Source organism: Typopeltis vanoorti, chromosome 4, assembly GCF_054136105.1.
Source record: "Typopeltis vanoorti isolate ZY-2024b chromosome 4, IOZ_Tvanoo_1.0, whole genome shotgun sequence".
NCBI lineage: Eukaryota > Metazoa > Arthropoda > Arachnida > Uropygi > Thelyphonidae > Typopeltis > Typopeltis vanoorti.
The window spans coordinates 29,166,416-29,188,397 of NC_143552.1; the positions used below are offsets into that span (position 1 = coordinate 29,166,416).

Below are 21,982 nucleotides of genomic sequence, written 5' to 3' on the forward strand. Positions count from 1 at the left end.
TTTTCAATTAAGACAGGGTACATGTGGAATTACTGGACTGGTAAATATGACAAGCATAGGAGATTTCTTGGTTCAGTGCCATGGCATGTAAAACTGCAATGGGGCTGGATGTTGAGAGTGCATGGGAAGTGGTTAAGGAGTGTTTGCAGCAGGTAATGGCTGACTGACTACCTAGAGTCTGGATAGTAAATGAAGTGGGGGTTAAATGGATGAATAACACCATTAAACTTGAGCTGCAAAGAAAGAAACAACTGTGGAGGAAATTTAAGGAGATAGGTGACCTGCAGGCACCCGAAAATTATAAAGCTCAGGCCAGAAGGGTAACTAGTGTGGTAAGAAAAGCAAAAGCAGATTATGAAAGGAAATTAGCAATGCAAGCTAAAGAGAATCCCAAACAGTTTTTTCGATATGCTGCAAGTAAAAGTAAAAAATGTATATGGCAGAATGATTTTAAGTAATGCCGATGTTAGGGAGGTAACTGAATCAATTGAAATAGTGTAATTATTGAGCGAGCACTTTGCAAGAGTATATCATCCAGGTGGTGATATTGCAGGAATGAAGGAACCAATAGCTTATACGGTAATTGAGGTGAATGAAATGCAGGTGAATAGTATATTGCAAAACCTTAATGTGAATACATTAAGGTTTTGTCACTTGAGGGTAGGTGTCGCACTGATATGATCGTCGGCTTGTCAAGAGCCCCTGAAAAGATCAGTAGTATTTTATGTTATCATTGGCTATTTTACTAGAATTTTACGTAGTATTGTTTGCTTTTCGTTTCTTAGTGTGTCTGTGCGATTTTTGTGTGTTTTCTGTGTTATTTTAATTATTATTTTTAAGATAAGATAGCATCCATATGGCACTGATTAAAAAAAAATGGCAGCCAGGTCGCCATGTTTGTTTAAGAGTTTTGATATAAAAGAGTTTACGCAATGTATTGTCTGTGAGATGTATGCTTTGCGTAGAGCGGTTGGAGTCTGGTTAGATGGTGATAGTGGAGTTAATATGTGCAGAAAGTGTAAGGAGAATGAGGATCTAAAGTGTGTTTCGGGTGGCGAGAGTGATATTGTTAAAGAAAGTTAGAAAATAGTGATGTGATAAGGAATTGCGAGGTAGTACCAGATAGGCGTGAGAGCATCGTTGAAAGTGTAAATGAAGGTAGAAATACAGAACGAATGGATGATTTAAATGATAATGAAAATGATGAGATAGATGCAAGTAGTGAAATAGCATGATTCAGCGGAGCGATACACAAAGCAAAGCGGCAACTGGAGCGTATGGAAAAATGGGTACTGAACGTACCGACTAATAAACAGCGAAAGTGTGATACGAAAAATAAGAGAATGTTCGTAAATGTAAATAAAATGAAGGAGCGAGTGCTGTACGGAGAATCACTATTAAAATGTGTGATAATTGAGAGTTTGACAAAATCGTACCAACCGGGTGTGAACATAAAGGACGTCAGCGAATCTATTCGAGTGCAAAAACAGAGGGTGAAAGAAATGATAGTCGTGGCAGGAACAAATGATTTGAAAGAAGACAAAATGGAAATGATAGAGGATGTGAGGGAATTACTTGAGGTAGCAAAAGAGAAGAGTGAGACAGTTAGGATGGTGAGTATTTTGCCGTGGTATGACAGTGAAGTGTTTAGAAGGAGGGCCATAATTGCCAATGACTTTATGCGTGGGTTATGCATGGAGAATAGTGTGGAATTTGTGGATGTGTGGAGTGAGTTCGATGGGCGAAAGGATTTATATAAGATGGATGGGTTACATTTGAATGGATTTGGTGTACGGAGGCTTGAAAAAGTGTTGATGAATGAAGTGGATGTATAGACTCAGGGAAACTAGATTTATTAAGGGGGGAGGGGAGTAGATATGCAGACTTTAGAGAGGCAATTGAGTGTATGAATGAGTATAATATGCCCGAGCGAGTAAGAAGTACAACAAATCAGAATGGGATAGTTAGTATAAGGCATCAAAGTAGGGATGGGACTAACGGGCTTCTGCAATTCATGTACACTAATGCTAGGAGTATTAGGAACAAGAAGGAAGAGTTTTTAGCCTTGGTTGGCACTTCCAGTCCACAGGTTGTTGGTATTAGTGAAACATGGCTGACAGAAGATGATAAAGCTAGTGGGATTGAATGTGACGGATATAGCGTGTTCATAGTGACAGGGAGAATAAAAAGGAGGAAGGAGTGTTATTGATGATAGCTGATGAGTTGCAGCCAAGGAGTATAGAAGTTGAACTGCAGAATAGAGTAAAGAGCACATTTGAGGCTTTGGTATGAGATAGAGGCTAGCAGAACAAAATATACAATTGGGTGCTGCTATAGACCAGGCGATGGAATAGATGGTGGGGATAGTATGCATAGGCAAATAGAAGAAATGAGCAGAAGGAGGGTAATTATTATGGGTGATTTCAATTATGGTAACATTGACTGGAAGGAGGAGAGGACACATGGGAGTAAGGAATTGGATTTTATGCGGTCATAAAAGGACAACTATCTGCGACAGCATGTAGTGGAAAATACTAGGGGGCAGAGAGTGCTTGACCTAGTAATTGCATCTGAAAATGTGGCCTTAACGAACATGACCACGTTGCCACCAATTGGTGAGAGTGATCATAAGGTCATAACTTGGGAGGTGGCTAAAGGAGTGGAATTTACAATTAAGACAGGATACATGTGGAATTACCGGGCTGGTATGTATGACAAGCTTAGGAATGTGCTTAGCTCAGTGCCATGGCATGTAAAACTGCAAGGGCTGGATGTTGATAGTGCATGGGAGGTGGTTAAGAAGTGTTTGCAGGAGGCAATGGTTGACTGTATACCAAGAGTCCAAATAATAAATAAAGTAGGGGTTAAATGGATGAATAACACTATTAAACTTGAGCTGCAAAAAAAAGAAACAATTGTGGAGGGAATTTAAGGAGAAAAGTGATCAGCAGGTGCAGGAACAGTATAAAGCTCAGGCCAGGAAGGTAACAAGGGTGGTATGAAAAGCAAAAGCGGATTAAGAAAGAAAATTGGCCATGGAGGTTAAAGAGAATCCCAAACAGTTTTTTCAATATGTTGCAAGTAAAAGGAAAAATGTTCATGGAAGAATGATTTTAAAAAAATTGGTAGGGGGGGGGGGTAACCGAATCAGTCGATATAGTGGAATTACTGAGCGAGCACTTTGCAAGAGTATATCATCCAGGTGGTGACATTGCAGGAATGGATGAACCAACAGCTTATACTCTAATTGTGATGAATGAAGTAGAGGTAAATAGTCTATTACAGAACCTCAATGTCAATACATCTGTGGGATTGGATGGTATACCAGCTCATGTCGTATGTGAAGCGGCTAAAGAATTGTCAGTGCCCTTGACCATTTTGTTTAATTTGAGCCTCGGGTCTGGGTCAGTCCCAAGGGGGTGGAAAGAGGGGAAAATAGTTCCGCTGCATAAAGGTGGTTCCAAGGCTGCTGTTGAAAATTACTGGCCAATCAGCATAACAGGAATCGTTATCAAAGTCTTGGAGAAAATAATCAAGAGGAAAATACAAGATTGGATAGATGAAAATGGGATACTGTTTCGGGGACAGCATGGCTTTGTGAAGGGGTAGGTCATGCCTCAGTAACTTGCTCACGTATTATAATGCAGTGACGGCTGAACTGGATAAGGGTAGTGGGTTCTACTGGACCTTGCTAAGGCCTTTGACAAGATACCGCATGGAATTCTAATTAGTAAAATGCAGCATATGGGGATGGATATAGGGTTGGTGAGATGGATAGGAGGGTGGTTGACAGAGAGATATCAGAGAGTGGTTTATTCAGGAGTAGAGTCCACAAGACGGCCTGTGACTAGTGATGTGCTACATGGATCTGTTCTTGGACCACTGCTGTTTAATTTGTTCATTAATAATATAGGAAATGATCTGAGAGGAACAGTTCATTTGTTTGCGGATGATGCAAACTTGGGTAGGGCAATAGTGAATGCAGATTATGTCAAAATTTTTCAGGATGATATGGATAGATTGGAGGTCTGGCTAAGGAGAATGGATGTCAGTTTAATGTGGCAAAATGTAAGGTTATACATTTTGGGGTGAAAAGATTAGCAGCAGTTTACTACATTGGTGGAACTGTACTCCAGGAAATTAATGAGGAACGACATTTAGGAGTGTTGGTGAAGGAGTTGAAGTTTAGGGGGCACATTGCAAAAGTGGCCAAATCAGCTCATCAAATCACTTGGTTGCTGAAGAATACATTGCCAAGCAGAGACAAGCATGTTATTGTTCCTCTGTATAGAGCCTTGATAAGACCCCCATCTCGACTACTGTGCCCAGATTTGGTCACCTAGGTTTCTTCTTGATGGGGAGGGTGTTGAGAGGATTCAGAGGCAAGTGACCAAGATGATAGCAGGTCTGTGGAATGAACCTTAGGAGAACAGGTTGAGGATTTGTGGGTTGCAAAAATTGGTTGATAGGCAGAGGAGGGGAGATATGATTGAGACATTCAAATTACTGATGGGTTTCTATATAATTAATTCAGAAGATATTTTTGAGAACAGGGCAGGTTGTGGGAGGGGTAGGGGACATCCATGGAAGCTAGGCAAAAGTGTGGTTAGTAAAGGTGTTAGAGCTGGGTTCTTTACTTTTAGAGTGGTGAATGAGCTGCCAGAGTCTGTGGTGGATGCTGTGACAGTGAATGAGTTTAAGGCGAGGTATTATTGATACTGTATGAATGTCGAATAGTTGTGATGAACATGATTTGGGACCTCCCTCGATGAGTCTAAGGACTCCCTTGAGTTGCCCATAATAATAATAATAATACATCTGTGGGATTGGATGATATACCAGCTCGGGTCTTACACAAAGTGGCAAAGGAATTGTCAGTGACCTTGACCATTTTGTTTAATTTGAGTCTCAGGTCTGGGTTAGTCTCGAGGGGGGGGGGGGAGAAAGATTAAAATAACTCCATTGCATGAAGGAGGCTCAAAGACTGCTGTTGCAAATTACCGACCGATCAGCATATCAGGAGTCGTCAAGGTTTTGGAGAAAGTAGTCAAGAGGAAAATGCAGGAATGCATAGATGATAATAGGATACTGTATGGGGGGACAGCATGGTTTTGTGAAGGGTAGATTATGCTTCATTAACTTGCTCACGTTTTATAAAACAGTGATGGCTCAACTGGATTAGGGTAATGGGTTTACAGTGATACTGCTGAACCTTGTTAAGCCCTTTGCAAGATACCACATGGAATTCTAATCAGTAAATCGCTGCAGATGGGGATGGATATTGGTTTAGTGAGATGGATAGGAGGGTGGTAAATGGAGAGATATCAGAGAGTAGTTTATTCAGGAGTAGAGTCCAAAAGAAGGCCTGTGACTAGTGGTGTGCTGCAGGGTTCTGTTCTTGGGCCACTGCTGTTTAATTTGTTCATTAACGATATAGGAAAGGATCTGAGAGGAACAGTTCATTTGTTCGCTGATGATGCAAAGTTGGGTAGAGCAATAGTGAATCCACGTGATGTCAAAATTTTGCAGGATGAGTTGGATAGATTGGAAAACTGGGCTAAGGAGAATGGATGCCAGTTTAATGTGGCAAAATGTAAGGTTATGCAATTTGGGGTGAAAAGATTAGCAGCAGTACACCACATTGGTGGAATTGTACTCCAGGAGATTGATGAGGCCAGGGATTTGGGAGTGTTGATGGACAGGAAGATGAAGTTTAGGGGGCACATTGCAAATGTGGCTAAATCAGCTCATCAGATCACTTGGTTACTGAAGAATACTTTGACGAGCAGAGACAAACAGGTTCCTCTTTATCAAGCCTTGATAAGACCCCATCTTGACTGCTGTGTCCAGATCTGGGTGCCAGGGTTTTTTCTTGATGTGGAGGAGGTAGAGATGATCCAGAGGCAAGTGACCAAGATGATAGCTGGTCTATGGAATGAACCTTATGAGGATTGTTTGAAGATCTGTGGGTTGCAGAAATTGGCTGATAGGTGGAAGAGAGGTGATATGATTGAGACATTCAAATTACTGAAAGGTTTTTACAAGATTAATTCAGAAGAAATTTTTCTGAACAGGTCTGGTGGTGGGAGAACTAGGGGAAATCCATGGAAACTGGGCAAGAGTGTGGTTAGCAAGGGTGTTAAGAACTAGATTTTTTTGCTTGGAGAGTGGTGAATGAATGGAATAAGTTGCCAATGTCTGTTGTGGGTGCCATGACTGTGAATGAGTTCCAGGCAAAGTATGATAGATACTGTGTGGATGCTGAATAGTTGTTCTGGACGTGATGTTTAGGGCCTCCCTCGATGAGGCTAAGGACTCCTTGGATTTGCCCGTAATAATAATATTAATTACCTGCTAGATTTCTGCTCAGGACATGGACCATCCTAAATAAGAAAAGTTTTATTGACTATGTTATTGTTGACAGTGATGTTTCCCACTGGTTCAGGACACAAGAGTAGTACACAAAGGATTTGAAGTAGGTAGTGATCACCATTTAGTATAGCAGGATAATATTGTACTTCATATTGAACAGAAGGGTGTGTAAGAAAGTTTTGAAATGAAACAAAGCTGAAAATCTTTCAGATGTGAACTGTAGACTCAGATACACAAACATCATTGAAGAAAAAAATGAGACTTTGAAATAACCAAACCTTGAAGATTCATTGGCAAACCATAAAGAAAGCTAGTTCAGCCAGAGAGGCATGTAGGGAGGTTGTAAGGATAGAAATATCAGTATGCCATAGTAGATTCAGGAAGTTAAGAGTCAGTCAAGGAAAAAAGAAAGCATATTGATAGTTCCTGGCAAGTAAGTCAGCTTGTGCTCTTAGAGAATACAGAGAAAAATCTAAGAAATTCCAGGAATTTTTTACACTGTATCAAACGAGCTAAACTAAACTTTGGAAGACTGATAAGAATACAGAAAATAAATATCAGCAAGGTGGCAAAATATTCAAGGAGGCTATTCAAAAAGCTTAGAAATGGAGATAAAGAGTACTGTAAAAGGAAATAGAAATGATAAAGGGGACATGAAAACTGAAGATAAAAATATTCTTGATGTATGAAGTAATTATTATTATTTACATGTGCACTCCATGCAGTCAAAATACTCATAGGAGGCCCACTCTATTCATTAACATAGTACTGTCATACATCTCCTTAAACTTATTCACTGTTGGAGCACTCACAACCACCTCTGGTAATCCATTCCACTCATTCATCACTTTCAAAGTAAAGAATCTAATCTACACACACCCTTACTAACCACACTCCTAAACAACTTCCAAGTATGATCCCTACATCCCATGTATTGAAAAATTTCTTCTGTGTCCATCTTATAGAATCCTTTGGTAACTTATAAGTTTCTACCATATCCCCTCTTCTCTGCCTGTTAGCTAAACTCTGCAACCCACCCAGCCTCAATCTATCCTCATAGGGAACATTCCACAAACCTGTCACCGGCTTGATCACTCGTCTCTGAATCCGCTCTACCACCTCCCAATCCCCAAGAAATGCAGATGACCAAATCTGTGCACAGTAGTCAACATGTGCCGAATAACCTCCCTATCTTTGCTTGTCTATGTGTTCTTCAGCATCCAAGTAATCCTCTGAACTATTTTACCAGCTTTTGCAATATGTCCTGTGAATTTCAAATGTCTATCCACCATCACTCCAAGATCCCTTGCCTCATTAAATTTCCTGTAAACTAGTACCATCAGTATAATACAAAGTGTATAATCTTTTTATCCATAAGTGCTGCATTACCTTACATTTTAAAACATCGAATTGAGCACATTGAGCTCGCACTGCCAATTTATTTAAATCATATAAGATATCTACATCACCTTTATCAACTATTGCTCCCCATAGAATGTGCAAGAGAATCGGCATTGCTTCTGACGAAGTTTTTCAATCTAAAGCTCAGCTCTGGCACGGTTCCAAGGGAGTGGCAAGAGAGTAAGATAGTACAGAGGTAGCAAATTACAGAACAATTAATATATCAGGAGTGTTTGTTAAAGTATTGGAAAAGTTGGTGAAATGTGAAATACAAAGTGGGTGGATAGGGATGCGATACTCTATAGGTAGCATGGCTTTGTAAAGGGTAGATGTAGATCCTGTCTTAGTAACTTATTCACATTTTATACAATAAAGTGACAGCAGAATTGAATAAAGGCTATGGCTACAATTACACCATGATACTGCTCAACTTTGCCAAGGCATTTGACAGAATACCACATGGAAAACTATCACTAAAACTAGAGCAAATGGGAATGAATATGAGGCTAGTAGCATGGATGAGGGGGGGGGGGGTTCTGACTACTTTCTGGTTTCTGACTTACAGAAACCAGAGAGTAGTATATGGTGGAGTGGAATCTAGGAAAACGATGGTGACTAGTTTGGTACTAGGGCCACTACTCTTTAATTTGTATATAATGACATAGAATAAGATTTATTTATTTATTCGTGTGGGGTTCCTCAACCGCTCCTTAGGACTGGTTGAGCCCTACTAATACTAATGAGGATTAAGTATTTTATTTTCTTTTATTTATTTTTGACTGTTGCAACATGTGTTCATGGGCTGGTTTGCCTGTTCTGAGGGAGGTAGAGAAAAACCCTCTACCTCCCTATGAGACTGGCTAACTGACCTTTAATCGAATGAGACCAGGTGAAGGTTCCTCGTGTCATGGATGGGAATGAAACCCAGGTCTTTCCTATCAAAGGGCTTCATCTATGCCAACTGAGGAGGCTCATGTTAAGATTAAAGAGGGGGATATTCAGTTGTTTGCTGATGATGCAAAACTGGGGAGAGCAATAGTTGATAAAAGTGATGTAGATATCTTGCAGGATGATTTAAATAAATTGGCATTATGGATACAGGATAATGATTGTTAATTTAATGCTGCAAAATGAGGTTATGCACTTTGGGTTGGAAAAGTTGTGTATGGTTGATCATATTGATGGTATTTAATTGCAGGAAATTGATGAGGCTAGAGACTTGGGGATAATGGTGGTCAAAGAGTTGAAGATTCAAAGGGCATATTGCAAAAGTTAGTAAAATAGCTCAAAGAATTACTTGGATGTTGAAAAACATTCTTGGTCAGAGATGATTAACCAAGATGGTAACAGCTCTGTGGAATCTTCCCTGCAAGGATAGGTTGAAGATTTGTGGGTTATAAAGTTTAGTTGATAGGCATAAAAGAGGGGACTTGATAGAAACTGTTAAGATATTAAAGCGGTTTTACAAAATTGATGCAATATGACAAATAACCAGAAAACTAAGGGACATCTGTGGAAGTTGTGTAAGAGTGTTAGTAGCGTGTGTGGACCAGATATTTTGCATGGAGAGTGGTGAGTGGAATGGATGGCAAGAATTAGTTATGAGTTCCCTGATGGTGTATGGATTCAAGGAGAGGTATGATAAGATTTGTGTATATGATGGTCGATTTGGTTCTCCTGCGATCAGTTTCCAAACTCCATGGAGATGCTGTAAAATAATAATAATAGTAGTTTTGCATCATCGGCAAACAAATGCATATTCCCCTTCAAATTTTCTGCTATATCAGTAATGTACAAATTAAAGAGTAGTGGTCCTGGTACTATGCCCTGGGGCACTCCACTAGTCACCTTCATTCGCCTTGTTCCACTCCACTATACATCACCCTCTGATGTCTATCAGCCACTCCATTATCCATGCCACCAGCCTCATATCCATTTCCATTTGCTGTAACTTATGTAAAAGTTAAACACAGCTACTACCATCGATGATGCTAATGAAATATTAACAAACTCTATCTTGAATTGTGCACTAGAAATAGGAGGTGTAAAAAGGCACCAAGGAGAGAAAAAACTAAGACAGGAAACCTTAGATCTGATGAAGAAAAGAAGAGATATGAAAAGAGATTTGAATGACACCAATAAAATAGAATATGCAGAAATTTGTAAACTATACGTAAAAGGATGAAACATGAACTTAGATCATGTAATACTAGGAAAATTAAAAAAACAATAGTAATATGAAGGTCCTAAGATGAACACTATCAGTTGGAACAAAGGAAATAGCTGCTGTAAGAGGAAAAAATGGTGAACTTATAAAAAATAGAGATGCAATAATCAAACGAATTCAGGAATTTTATACTGAACTCTATGAAGACAAAGACTGGGACATCCAAGAATCATCTATGGATAACTCAAGTGAGGAAGAACATGATACCCCTGAGATCTTACAAGGTGAAGTGGAAATGGCACTGCGAGAAATGAAGAATGGAAAGGCCCCCAGGAGAAGATGGAATTATGGTAGACTTCTTAAAACTGGGAGGAGGCCCTGTCATCAAACAGTTAAGTAAACTCTTTAATAAATGCAGAGAAAAATTCCAAAAAAATTGGAACAATTCACTTCTAATATTAATTTTTAAAAAAGCAATAAGGAAGAAATTAAAAACTACAGACCTATAAGCCTACTCCCCACCATATATAATGTTTTCACAAAAATTATAAATAATAGAATAAAATCTAATCTAAAGGGAATGCAATCCTGTGAACAAGCTGGATTTAGAAAGAATTACAATACTTTGGACCATATTCACACATTAAGACAGCTCATTGAAAAATCGATTGATTACAATTTATTTTTATTTATTCGTATGGAGTTTCCTCCCTTTTTCTCCCCCATCCCTATTGGGGCGAGTTGAGCCCCCTCATGGGGGAGTTAAGTATTTATGGCTGTAGATCCGTGTGTGTTCATGGGGCTGGTTTGCCTGCTTGCGGATGAAAAACGTCAGATAAACTGGCAGAAAAAACCCTACTGCCCGTGCTCAAGACCGGCTAACTTGGCTATGGCTGAGGAAGATCCTCAAATTCCTCAATGGGAATCGAACCTGGGACACTCCTTCCCTAGTCATATGGTTGCGAAGCCTACAGCCACTAGGCTAACCGCGTGGACATTGAATACAATGTTTATACCTTCCCTTAAATTCATTTACACTAGATGCACTCACTACCCTAAAGGGCAAATTTTCCACTCACTCACTGCTCTCTGGGAGAAAAACCTAGCTCTTAACCCTTTCTTGACTGAGAACAATCTTAATTTCCATGGATGCCCCCATGTTCTCTCCCCGCCTTCCATATAACGAAAAATTTAATCATTTGAAATGCTATAACATGCATGAAATGCTATAATTAGAAATGTCCTAATTAAACTATATTACAATAAGTTTAAAGGCACAAAGATGGATGTGATTTTTTTTAAAATTTCTTTTATACTTATATATTATAATAATATTATATAAATATATTATTATTCTGTTTTTAGAATGGTAAAGGTTTGGTTTGAAAATAAAATTTACAATGTTCCATTTTTAAAGATGCCATTTTATGTATGCATGATATCCTAAAATGCTCAAGAAGAGCAACCAGTGAAGTGACTTATTTGTGTCTACTGAAAATCTGTTTATGCCTCTTATTAAGTTAACTGGAAAAGACAATATTTAGAGTGCTGAAAAATAAGTTTCAATCAAGCATTACTTTGTGTGTTTCCTCTTGGTTCTTTTAGTTATTCAAGATTTTGATATGCATTTAAACCTCTCATGACATTAAAACAAATTGACAATGAGTACATGCATGTGCTTGCATATACCTTTTATCCATTCCATTATTAATGTCAATATAATTTTTAAAATCACTTTTTGTACCAATCAAATTTCATTTCACAAATATTTGGGGCATTTTCAATCTCTACTTTCCCCAGTCTACTTCCTAAACAAAAACGTTATTTCTGTTTTGTTTTTTCATTGATTTACTGAAAATGGCTGCAAAAATCTTTCAGATGGAAAAAAAAGTATAAATAAATATAAACTTGAATATATAGGAAGAAAGAATAATAATAATAAATATACACACACACAAATATATATATATTAATTCTATGGTCTTCTACCTTTTCACTTGAGTTTCATTCTCTGTAATCATCATGTGTTTAACATTAGCTGCCTTTCTGTAGTAGGTAGAACTGAGTATTCTGGGTAAACATCTTTATAAATTGTACGCATTTATGGTACCATACTTACATTATAGGTTACATTACATGTTATTATGACCTCAGGGAAGTAACAGCATGTCAGGTAATTCAATTATATTTAGTCAGAAGAGTGTGACTAATAGTTAAGTGCATATACATTGTTGCCAATGCAAAACTGTTATACTTCTATATTTGAGCATTTCTCGTCATATATCATTTATCAGCTGTAGATGAGCAGCTTTTCCTTGAAAATAAATTTTCTATAACTTAAATATAAAGAGCCAATAGGCTTCATTTCGGCGATATAAACATTATTCAGATTAAGGAGATATTAAATCCCACATTGTTTTAAAACCGAATAAGAAGCTCAAAGATTGGAATCAGAGAGTTTCATGCCGAATATAGTAAACTATAAAAGTTTCCTTATCCCCTTAATTTGAATAATGTTTATATAGCCGAAATGAAGCCTATTGGCTCTTAATATTTAAGTAACTTAATGGTTACACCTGTTTGACAACTCGTATAGCAGAGTATATAAGCTCTTTTCGCTATACACCCTTTGGTATCTATTTGGTCTAGCTACTCACTGATGAAGCCTCAAAAAAGGCTGAAACCAGTCTGGGTAGTGATCTCCCACTATAATGTAATAACAGCATACATTTCCTAGGAAATGTGTTTTTACATTATGGAAAATACCAAGATTAGCGATCAGAACTTTCCCCACCTTTGCAACGAGTTGCCTGAGATTGTACTATGCACTAGGACTACTTGCATTAGCTCACGCTAGTAACCGCCGATACTTTTATAGTTTATTATATTCGGCATGAGACTCTCTGATTCCAATCTTTGAGTTTCTTATTCGGTTTTAAAACAATGTGGGATTTAATATCCCCTTAATTTGAATAAATTTTCTATTACTGTTCTGTTACTGCTCATTTCATTTAACAGTCTTTCAAAGTAATTACTTCAGACATCTAGGATATCCTTATCTTCAGTTTCCATATTACCTTTATCATCTTTGATTGCTTTTACAATACTGTTATTAATTAAAAGATAGAAAATAATAATTAATTATTATTTTCTATCATTTCCTAGTGTGCGGCAACAATGTATTTTAATAGGTGATCCACCGAATGTTCGTTACTTGTATTCCATTCCTATAACTGTTTGTAACACTGAAGATGTACTATTAGTTTCAGTATCAAATGTCTGTACCTTATTAATTAACAGTTATTATTGTGATCTTACGTGTTCTTTTAATAATTATACTATGCCACAGGTACCTCTAAAAATGAATTTTGCAATTTTGAATTTTTTTTTATTTTTAAACTAGGCTTATTATATTCATTTTGTGTTATACTTTAGAATACTACTACTGGTAGTAGAAGCAATTAGTATAAAAATATATAATTTTTTAAAAAATTAAATTTGTGGTAACCAAGAATATTAATATTGCAATAATAAAATTCACATATGCAGTACACAATGCCGCCACTTTATCATAGCTCCAGGACCTCCAGTATAAAAAAAAAAAAAGTATCTGAAGATGCCATTTCCCAAGCTGTTTGGATAATATAGAAACTATTGTGTTATCAATAGTAAATGTTATATAGAGTGAAAGGGGGGGGGGAATTCAAGTTTTGTTGAACAAAAATAAAACCATTCTAAAACAATTGGAGCTTTGATGAACTTAGTATAACAATACTTTATTTCCTAATTTTCTTGTAGGTTAAAGAGGCTCTTCGGATATTTGATAGACTGTTTGCTGAATTTGAGTTATGGTAAGTTGAATCATTTTCCTACTTTGGCACAATGATTTTTATTTTAAGGCATTAGCATAAATTCTAAAATTAATATAACTGGATGAAAGTCATCTTAGAGGGTTCTATAATGTTGGATTATAAAAGATAAAAATAAGGTAGGAGAAATATTGTAAGTGATGGCAAGAAGGATCAATGAAGAGCAAGATCTTAAGTGAATTCTTGCAATTAGTGATGCCTTAGAAGAGAAAAATGTAAGAAAGCTAAGCTAAGTGTAAAATTAGCTAGACAAAAGTAATGGAAAGACCTGGAAAATAATGTAGAGAATATTATTATTATTATTATTATTACGGGCAACTCCAGGGAGTCATTAGACCCATCGAGGGAGGCCCCAAATCATATTCATCACAACTATCCGACATTCATACAGTATCTATCATACCTCACCTTAAACTCATTCACTGTCACAGCATCCACCACAGACTGTGGGAGCGCATTCCACTCATTCACCACTCTAAAAGTAAAGAACCCAGCTCTAACACCTTTACTAACCATACTTTTGCCCAGTTTCCATGGATGTCCCCTAGTCCTCCCACAACCAGCCTTGTTCTCAAAAATATCTTCTGAATTAATTTTATAGAAACCCTTCAGTAATTTGAATATCTCAATCATATCTCCCCTCCTCTGCCTATCAACCAATTTTTGCAACCCACAAATCCTCAACCTGTTCTCATAAGGTTCATTCCACAGACCTGCTATCATCTTGGTCACTTGCCTCTGGATCCTCTCAACACCCTCCCCATCAAGAAGAAACCTAGGTGACCAAATCTGGGCACAGTAGTCGAGATGGGGTCTTATCAAGACTCGATACAGAGGAACAATAACCTGCTTGTCTCTGCTTGTCAGTGTATTCTTCAGCAACCAAGTGATTTGATGAGCTGATTTAGCCACTTTTGCAATAGGCCCGCTAAACTTCAACTCCTTATCCACCAACACTCCTAAAACTCGTGCCTCATCAATTTCCTGGAGTACAGTTCCACCAATGTAGTAATCTGCTGCTAATCTTTTCACCCCAAAATGTATAACCTTACATTTTGCCACATTAAATTGACATCCATTCACCTTAGCCCAGACCTCCAATCTATCCAAATCATCTTGCAAAATTTTGACGTCATCTGCATTCACTATTGCCCTACCCAACTTTGCATCATCCACAAACAAATGAACTGTTCCTCTCAGATCCTTTCCTATATCATTAATGAACAAATTAAACAGCAGTGGTCCAAGAACAGATCCTTGTGGCACACCACTAGTCACAGGCCGTCTTGTGGACTCTACCCCTGAATAAATGACACTGTCAACCACCCTCCTATCCATCTCACCAACCCTATACCCATCCCCATATGCTGCAATTTACTGATTAGAATTCCATGTGGTATACTGTCAAAGGCCTTAGCAAGGTCCAGCAGACTCACTGTAAACCCATTACCCTTATCCAGTTCAGCCGTCACTGTGTTATAATACGTGAGCAAGTTACTGAGGCATGACCTACCCTTCACAAAACATGCTGTCCCTGATACAGTATCCCATTTTCTTCTATCCAATCTTGTATTTTCCTCTTGACTATTTTCTCCAAGACCTTGATAATGATTCCTGTTATGCTGATTGGCCAGTAATTTTCAACAGCAGCCTTGGAACCACCTTTATGCAGTGGAACTATTTTCCCCTCTTTCCACCCCCCTTGGGACTGACCCAGACCCGAGGCTCAAATTAAACAAAATGGTCAAGGGCACTGACAATTCTTTAACCGCTTCACATATGACACGACCTGGTATACTATCCAATCCCACAGATGTATTGACATTGAGGTTCTGTAATAGACTATTTACCTCTACTTTATTCATCACAATTCCAGTATAAGCTGTTGGTTCATCCATTCCTGCAATGTCACCACCTGGATGATATACTCTTGCAAAGTGCTCACTCAGTAATTCCACTATATCGACTGATTCGGTTACCCCCCCCCCCCTACCCTCTGCATTTTTTAAGATCATTCTACCATGAACATTTTTCCTTTTACTTGCAACATATTGAAAAAACTGTTTGGGATTCTCTTTAGCCTGCATGGCCAATTTTCTTTCGTAATCCGCTTTTGCTTTTCTTACCATCCTGGCCTGAGCTTTATACTGTTCCTGCACCTGCTGGTCACCTTACTCCTTAAATTCCCTCCACAATTGTTTCTTTTTTTGCAGCTCAAGTTTAATAGTGTTATTCATCCATTTAACCCCTACTTGATTTATTATTCGGACTCTTGGTATACAGTCAACCATTGCCTCCTGCAAACACTTCTTAACCACCTCCCATTCACTATCAACATCCAGCCCTAGCAGTTTTACATGCCATGGCACTGAGCCAAGCACACACACCTAAGCTTGTCATACTTATCAGCCTTGTAATTCCACATGTACCCTGTCTTAATTGTAAATTTCACTCCTTTATAGATAGTAAATGGCATAAGAATTAGAGAAGTGTCATACAGACATAATTAGTATTACTGAAACAAAGACAAAAACAAGTTATATTCTTCTAAAGAACAAGATGTTGTATTCATGTAATAAGTATTAGAAAAAGGAAGGAGTAGCTATAATCATAAAGATAATCTTCTTATCAGCGCAGTATCAAATAGAATGATGTAGCCAGACATCAAAATGGGGAATTGGACAATGAGATTTATCTGTTCCTATCATCCCACAGATGATTCTATTAAGAAAGAAGAGAGATTTTTTTGAGCTAGTAGAGAAAGCAGCTGACAGAAAAGAAAAATTAGTCCTTGTTTGAGATCTCATCAACATGGCAATGTTGAAAATGAATACTAGGCATATGAAAATATGTTGGGAAAATTTTGAGAAAAAACACAAGGCTAATACTGTTAAGTACCTGATGGGTTTCTGTTTAGGATGTGGACCAGCCATTACTAATACCATCTTCCAACATAAAGATGTGCACAAATGTATATGTAGAGAAGACAAAAGAAATGTTTCATTGACTGTTATTTTAAAAGAATCCAGGTGGGAACAGCTTTCAGAGCATGCTGTAGACTCAAATATCCAAACATTATTTCAGAAAAAATGAAAGAGTTAGTTAAACCTTGAATACATTGATTGATTCAGCCAGAGACATGTGCTGAAGTTACAGAAATGTTTGCAAGAATAGAAAAATTAAATCTCCATGATGGAATTTTGAAATTAAAAAGGCAGTCATTGAAAAGAACAAAGCATATTGAAAGTTCTTACAAGGAATCAACATGTACTCAGAGAGAGAGAGAGAATACAAAGAAATATGTCAGAACACAGTGAAGTAGGGTGTAAAAGGTAGCTAAACAAATATCATGGAAGGACTGATAAGAATCTTCTTCTTCTTCTACGTGTTATTCCTGCTTCCTATGCAGGGTCCGCGTGTTACTTAGATGCAACTTCTTGTTAGTACTACTCCCAACAGACCCGTCGCCTGGTCTGCCGCTGGGGGGGGGGATATATTTTTGACTGTAGAGACATATGTTCAAGGGGCCGGTTTGCCTGTTTGCGGTATGAAAAACGCCAGATAAACTGACGGAAAAAACCCTACTGACCGCGCCCAAGACTGGCTAACTTGGCTATGCCTGAGGAAGATCCTCAAATTCCTCACGTCTACAACAACAGGAATCGAACCTGGGACACTCCTTTCCCAGGCATATGGTTGCGAAGCGCAAAGCCACTAGGCTAACTGCGCGGTCAAGGACTGATAAGAATATAGAAGATAAATATCAGGAAGGTGGCAAAATATTCTTGAAACGGTTGAAAAGAGCTTATAAATGGAAGAAAAAATTTTATAAAAGAAATCAGATGATAAAATGTGACATGAAAATTAAAGATGTTCTAAATTTTTGGAATAATTACTTGAGAAGATTTTAACATAAAACAATATCTGAGAGAACTCTGGTAGAAAATATTCAAGAGGAATACAATCAAGAGTACATATCAATACATGAGATAGAAAAAGCCATCAAAAGCCTGAAATGTGGAAAGGTACCGGAGTAGATGGTATTTAACTAAAATGCTCAAATATGGAAATATAAAGGTTTTATAGTGCTACTCTGCATAATTCAGAAGGCCAGGTCAGGAGATAAAATAAAGGAAATAAATGTGAAAAATTACGGAGGATTTTGTCTAATTGAGAATCCATTGCTGTTGACCTTCTCTGGCTCAAGGTTTTCTTGCTCCATTCAGTAACATTCATCTTCTGTATTTGCTGCTTTTCCTATTCCAAAAACCATTCTCACCTCTTCATCTTCCCATCCAAGAAGCTTGACCTTCTTGAGTCCAGCTATCCAAATAGCGAAGTTATCTTCCTGGATGATCTTAATGTCCACTTTTCCAGCTTCACTGATAAAGATGGATGTGATGCTGAAATTTTTGCCATAAGTAGCAATCTAATGCAACACGTACATCTACCTACCTGAATTCCTGATAACATTCTCTCAATACTGTAGATATTTTTTTAACCAGTTCTCCTTCCAGATATGCTGTAGCAGTATTCATCCTCACTGGCATAAAGGCCTTCATCCCCATTCTTCCCAAACTTCTTGTTCACTTTCCAAACTCTAGTTCCACAGAGCAGTTGAAGAAAACTTCAACGTACCACAAGTGGCTTGCAACAACCAGAACCATCTTCATATTCAACCTACAAAGAAACATGCATTAAATGTAAAACAACCATCAGAAAATCCAAAACTTCTAAAAGGCCAATAGCAGAAAATCCACTTCCTGTCCAAATAGAAGTCATGCCTTCTGGTCTCTTACAAATGCAATCAGACACGACTTCCACCTCTGTCATCTAGATGTCACCACTGATTGGCACCTAAAAAATAAAGCTCCAACTTTTGTAAAAATGACCAAGACAGATTACCTCCGTACTAGTAACTGAGCATCATATGCTTCTTGTGGTTTTTCAACTAACTAACATCAGAAAAATACTAAAAATTTGGGCACTAAAAGTCTTCTGATCCTAACGGCATCTCCTTACTAAATAGCTTAAGGAAATTACAACATACAATAGAATATATATTAAAATAAATTTTAATACACTTCCAATATTTTGGCAACGTCACGTTGCCATTATTACAGGAACTTAAAATACAAGACACGTGCACTCAAGCACAACGCACAGTAAATGAGGAACGAAGCAGGAAGCTATTCTTTCTCCTAAAAGTCCTGATGGTGCGCCCTAGTGGGCAATGTTGGTATTCTTGGCCGATTGGGCTGAAGGTCTTCTGATGTAGGTTTCCCAAATTTGGGGCAGTCTCATGCACCCAAATTGTTTAGGTTTGGATTGTTTCTTAGGGCTGAGGCTGATTCCATGAATAGCCATTCATATTTGAATTTATTACGGTGTATTATAATGGCTTTCTTTCACCGTATTCTATGGTGAGTATCCAGTGCATGGTCTGCAAGACCAGAGTGGCTGTATTGGTGAAACCGGATGTAGTCCTTGTGTTCTGAAATTCTGATATTTGCTGTCCTGCCTGTTTGGCCAAAGTAGGACAGCTTACAGCTGCAAGGGACTTGGTATACACCAGGTAGGTTGGGGGGGGGGGGGTCTTTAGTGGAGCGGATAAGGGATGCCAATTTTTTAAGGTCTGTAACAAGAAGTTAAGTCATGTTTTTTTAAGATTTTTGTAATTTTTTCCGAGGTGCCTCAGATATAGGGAATGGTAATAGATTTAGAGTAATCCTTGTTGCGAAGGGGGGGGGGTTATTGGTTTCAATATTTTTTGGATTTTTTTTTTTGGGGGGGGGGAGGGTAGCCATTGGCTAAGAAAGTGTTGAGAATGTGGTTTAGTTCTGTGGTTAGGACATTTGAACAGATAAGTTTAGCCCCTGTTGTGTTGTGTCTTAATGACTCCATATTGTTGTGAGGGTGGGGTGGGGGGTTGTTGGTGAATGTATCTGCCTGTATGGGTGGGTTTTCTATAAACTGAGAAGACTAAGATTCCATCAGGCTGGCAGGTGGTGACTAGTGTGTCTAAGGTATCTCCACTTGTACCCAAACATTATTCTATAGCCACCACCTGTCCTTGATCATCTTTACAGTCTTCTGTTGATACTTGTCCCGGTGCACGAAAGCAAGTATATATATATATATATATATTAAGGGAGATAAAAGTCTGCCATCAAACTACTAACAAATCACCATGACCTCAATCCTCTCCAGAATAATGGAGGAAGTCATTAGAGTCAACTTCACTACCTACAAGCGTACAAGTTAATCAGCAACTACTAGTATAGATTCTGCCAATCTAGATTCACAGCTGGCCTCTTAGCATACATCACCCACCACTGGACACATGCCATTGCTCTTGACATTTCCAGGACTTTTCATCATGTTTAGCTTCAAGGCCTTCTATGCAAATTGCCTTCCTTCAGTCTAGTTCTCACCTTGTTTAATTGAATAGCCAGCTTTCTTTCTGATCATTCACTGCATGTGATGGTTGACAGCACCCTCTCTTCAAGCCTTGCCACCAATGCAATCCTAATGCTATCCACAGTTTTGTTGTTGATAGTACATTCCAACTATCCCACTCTTTTGACAAACATACATCCCAAGCTTCAAAATCATCTGCAATCAGTACCTTTAATACTGATACCATACCATGCACCAGTGGGATAAGGAACCTGGTAACCTTTAATGCCAGCAAAACACAATCCTGCCTTTTCTGTCACAAAAGGGATTCCCAACTAGCCCTCCTTCCTTCACAAATTACCACCTAGGATCAAATCTCTCTCTCTCTCTTTGGACTGACATTTACCTAATGTTATAGATGTAAATAAATCCAATACAGGTCTACTAGATTCCTTTACTAAATTGAAGAATATTAAGAAATTTGACATAATTCTATAACAAGCAGACAGATTCTGAAAATAGTTGAAAGTTTATTTTTCACTTGGTTAGACTGTAATAAATTTAGTTTAATCCTTTATCCAAGTGTGAGCAAACAAAGTTTGCACCTGAAAGTATCTTCAGGACTGGGGTAAGGTGGTACAACACCGGGCAACTCGTTGCAAAGGTAGAGCAAGCTAACATCACTCCTATCTCAGTATCTCCCATAATGCAAAACACATCTCCTGCGGATATGTATAATGTTATGTATTAAGGGAGGGCCACTACCCAGACTAGTTTCAACCTTTATTGAGGTCACTTCAGTGGGAGCCAGGCCCAAGTGGAGATACCAGGCAGAAGCATTAGCAAGGTCATCTCTGGGTCAAGAGACCTCAATAAAGGTCGAAACTAGTCTGGGCAGTGCCCCCCCCCCCCCCCCTTAATGCATAACATTATACATATCCGCAAGGAGATGTGTTTTACATTATGGGAAATACTGAGATAGGAGTGATGTTAGCTTGCTCCACCTTTGCAACGAGTTTCCCGGTGTTGTACCACCTTACCCCAGCCCAGTTTCTGAAGATACTTTCAGGCGCAAACTTTGTTTGCTCACACTTGGATAAAGGATTAAACATCATCATCATCATCATCATGATGATGTACCCATGTACCCTCAAGGGGTGTACAGGATATGACAGTACTACATGAAAAAATTACATCATCACTAACTTCCTATCTACAATTTTCCTCCAAATCAGTCTATTACTTGTCAAGACTCCAACATTATCAGATCTTATATTTCTATCGTCTAAGGCACTTTGTACCGTATCAATCCACCTATATCTTGGTCTTCCTCTGGGTCGTTTTCCTGCCAACCTGGCAGAGAACACTTGTTTTGCTAATCTTTCCTCTCCCATTCTATTTAAGTGACCATACCATCTGAGATTAGCTCTGCTAACGCATTCCTGGATGCTGACAATGTCAAGTTCTTTCCTAATATCCTCATTTTTAATATGATATTGCCATTGATGCCATCTGTTCACGTCTCTAATCTTTCTCAGGACTCTCATATCTGCGGTCTCTAGTCTTTGGTCAATTGTTTTACTTCTGACCCAGCTCTCAGATCCATAAGTTAAAATTGGTTTGAACACAGTCTTGTATACAGCTAATTTAGTGTTCCGACTAATTTCTTTCTTATTCCATATGAATTTATTCAATTGACTTCCCACGATACCAGCTTTGCTGATTCTGTTGTCTATTTCTATATTTAATTTACCATCTTTAGTAAAAATTGTGC

General features: G+C 38.2%; 1 protein-coding gene across 1 annotated transcript in view; it reads left to right on the plus strand.

The window, feature by feature from the left end:
- Positions 1 to 21,982, plus strand: part of LOC150107188 (lateral signaling target protein 2 homolog) — a 311,745-nt gene that overhangs the window by 110,191 nt on the left and 179,572 nt on the right. Inside the window, exon 5 of the mRNA XM_090391046.1 lies at positions 13,739 to 13,791. Within this exon, the coding sequence (XP_090247172.1) occupies positions 13,739 to 13,791 (53 nt within the window). The remainder of the gene's footprint in view (positions 1 to 13,738; positions 13,792 to 21,982) is intronic.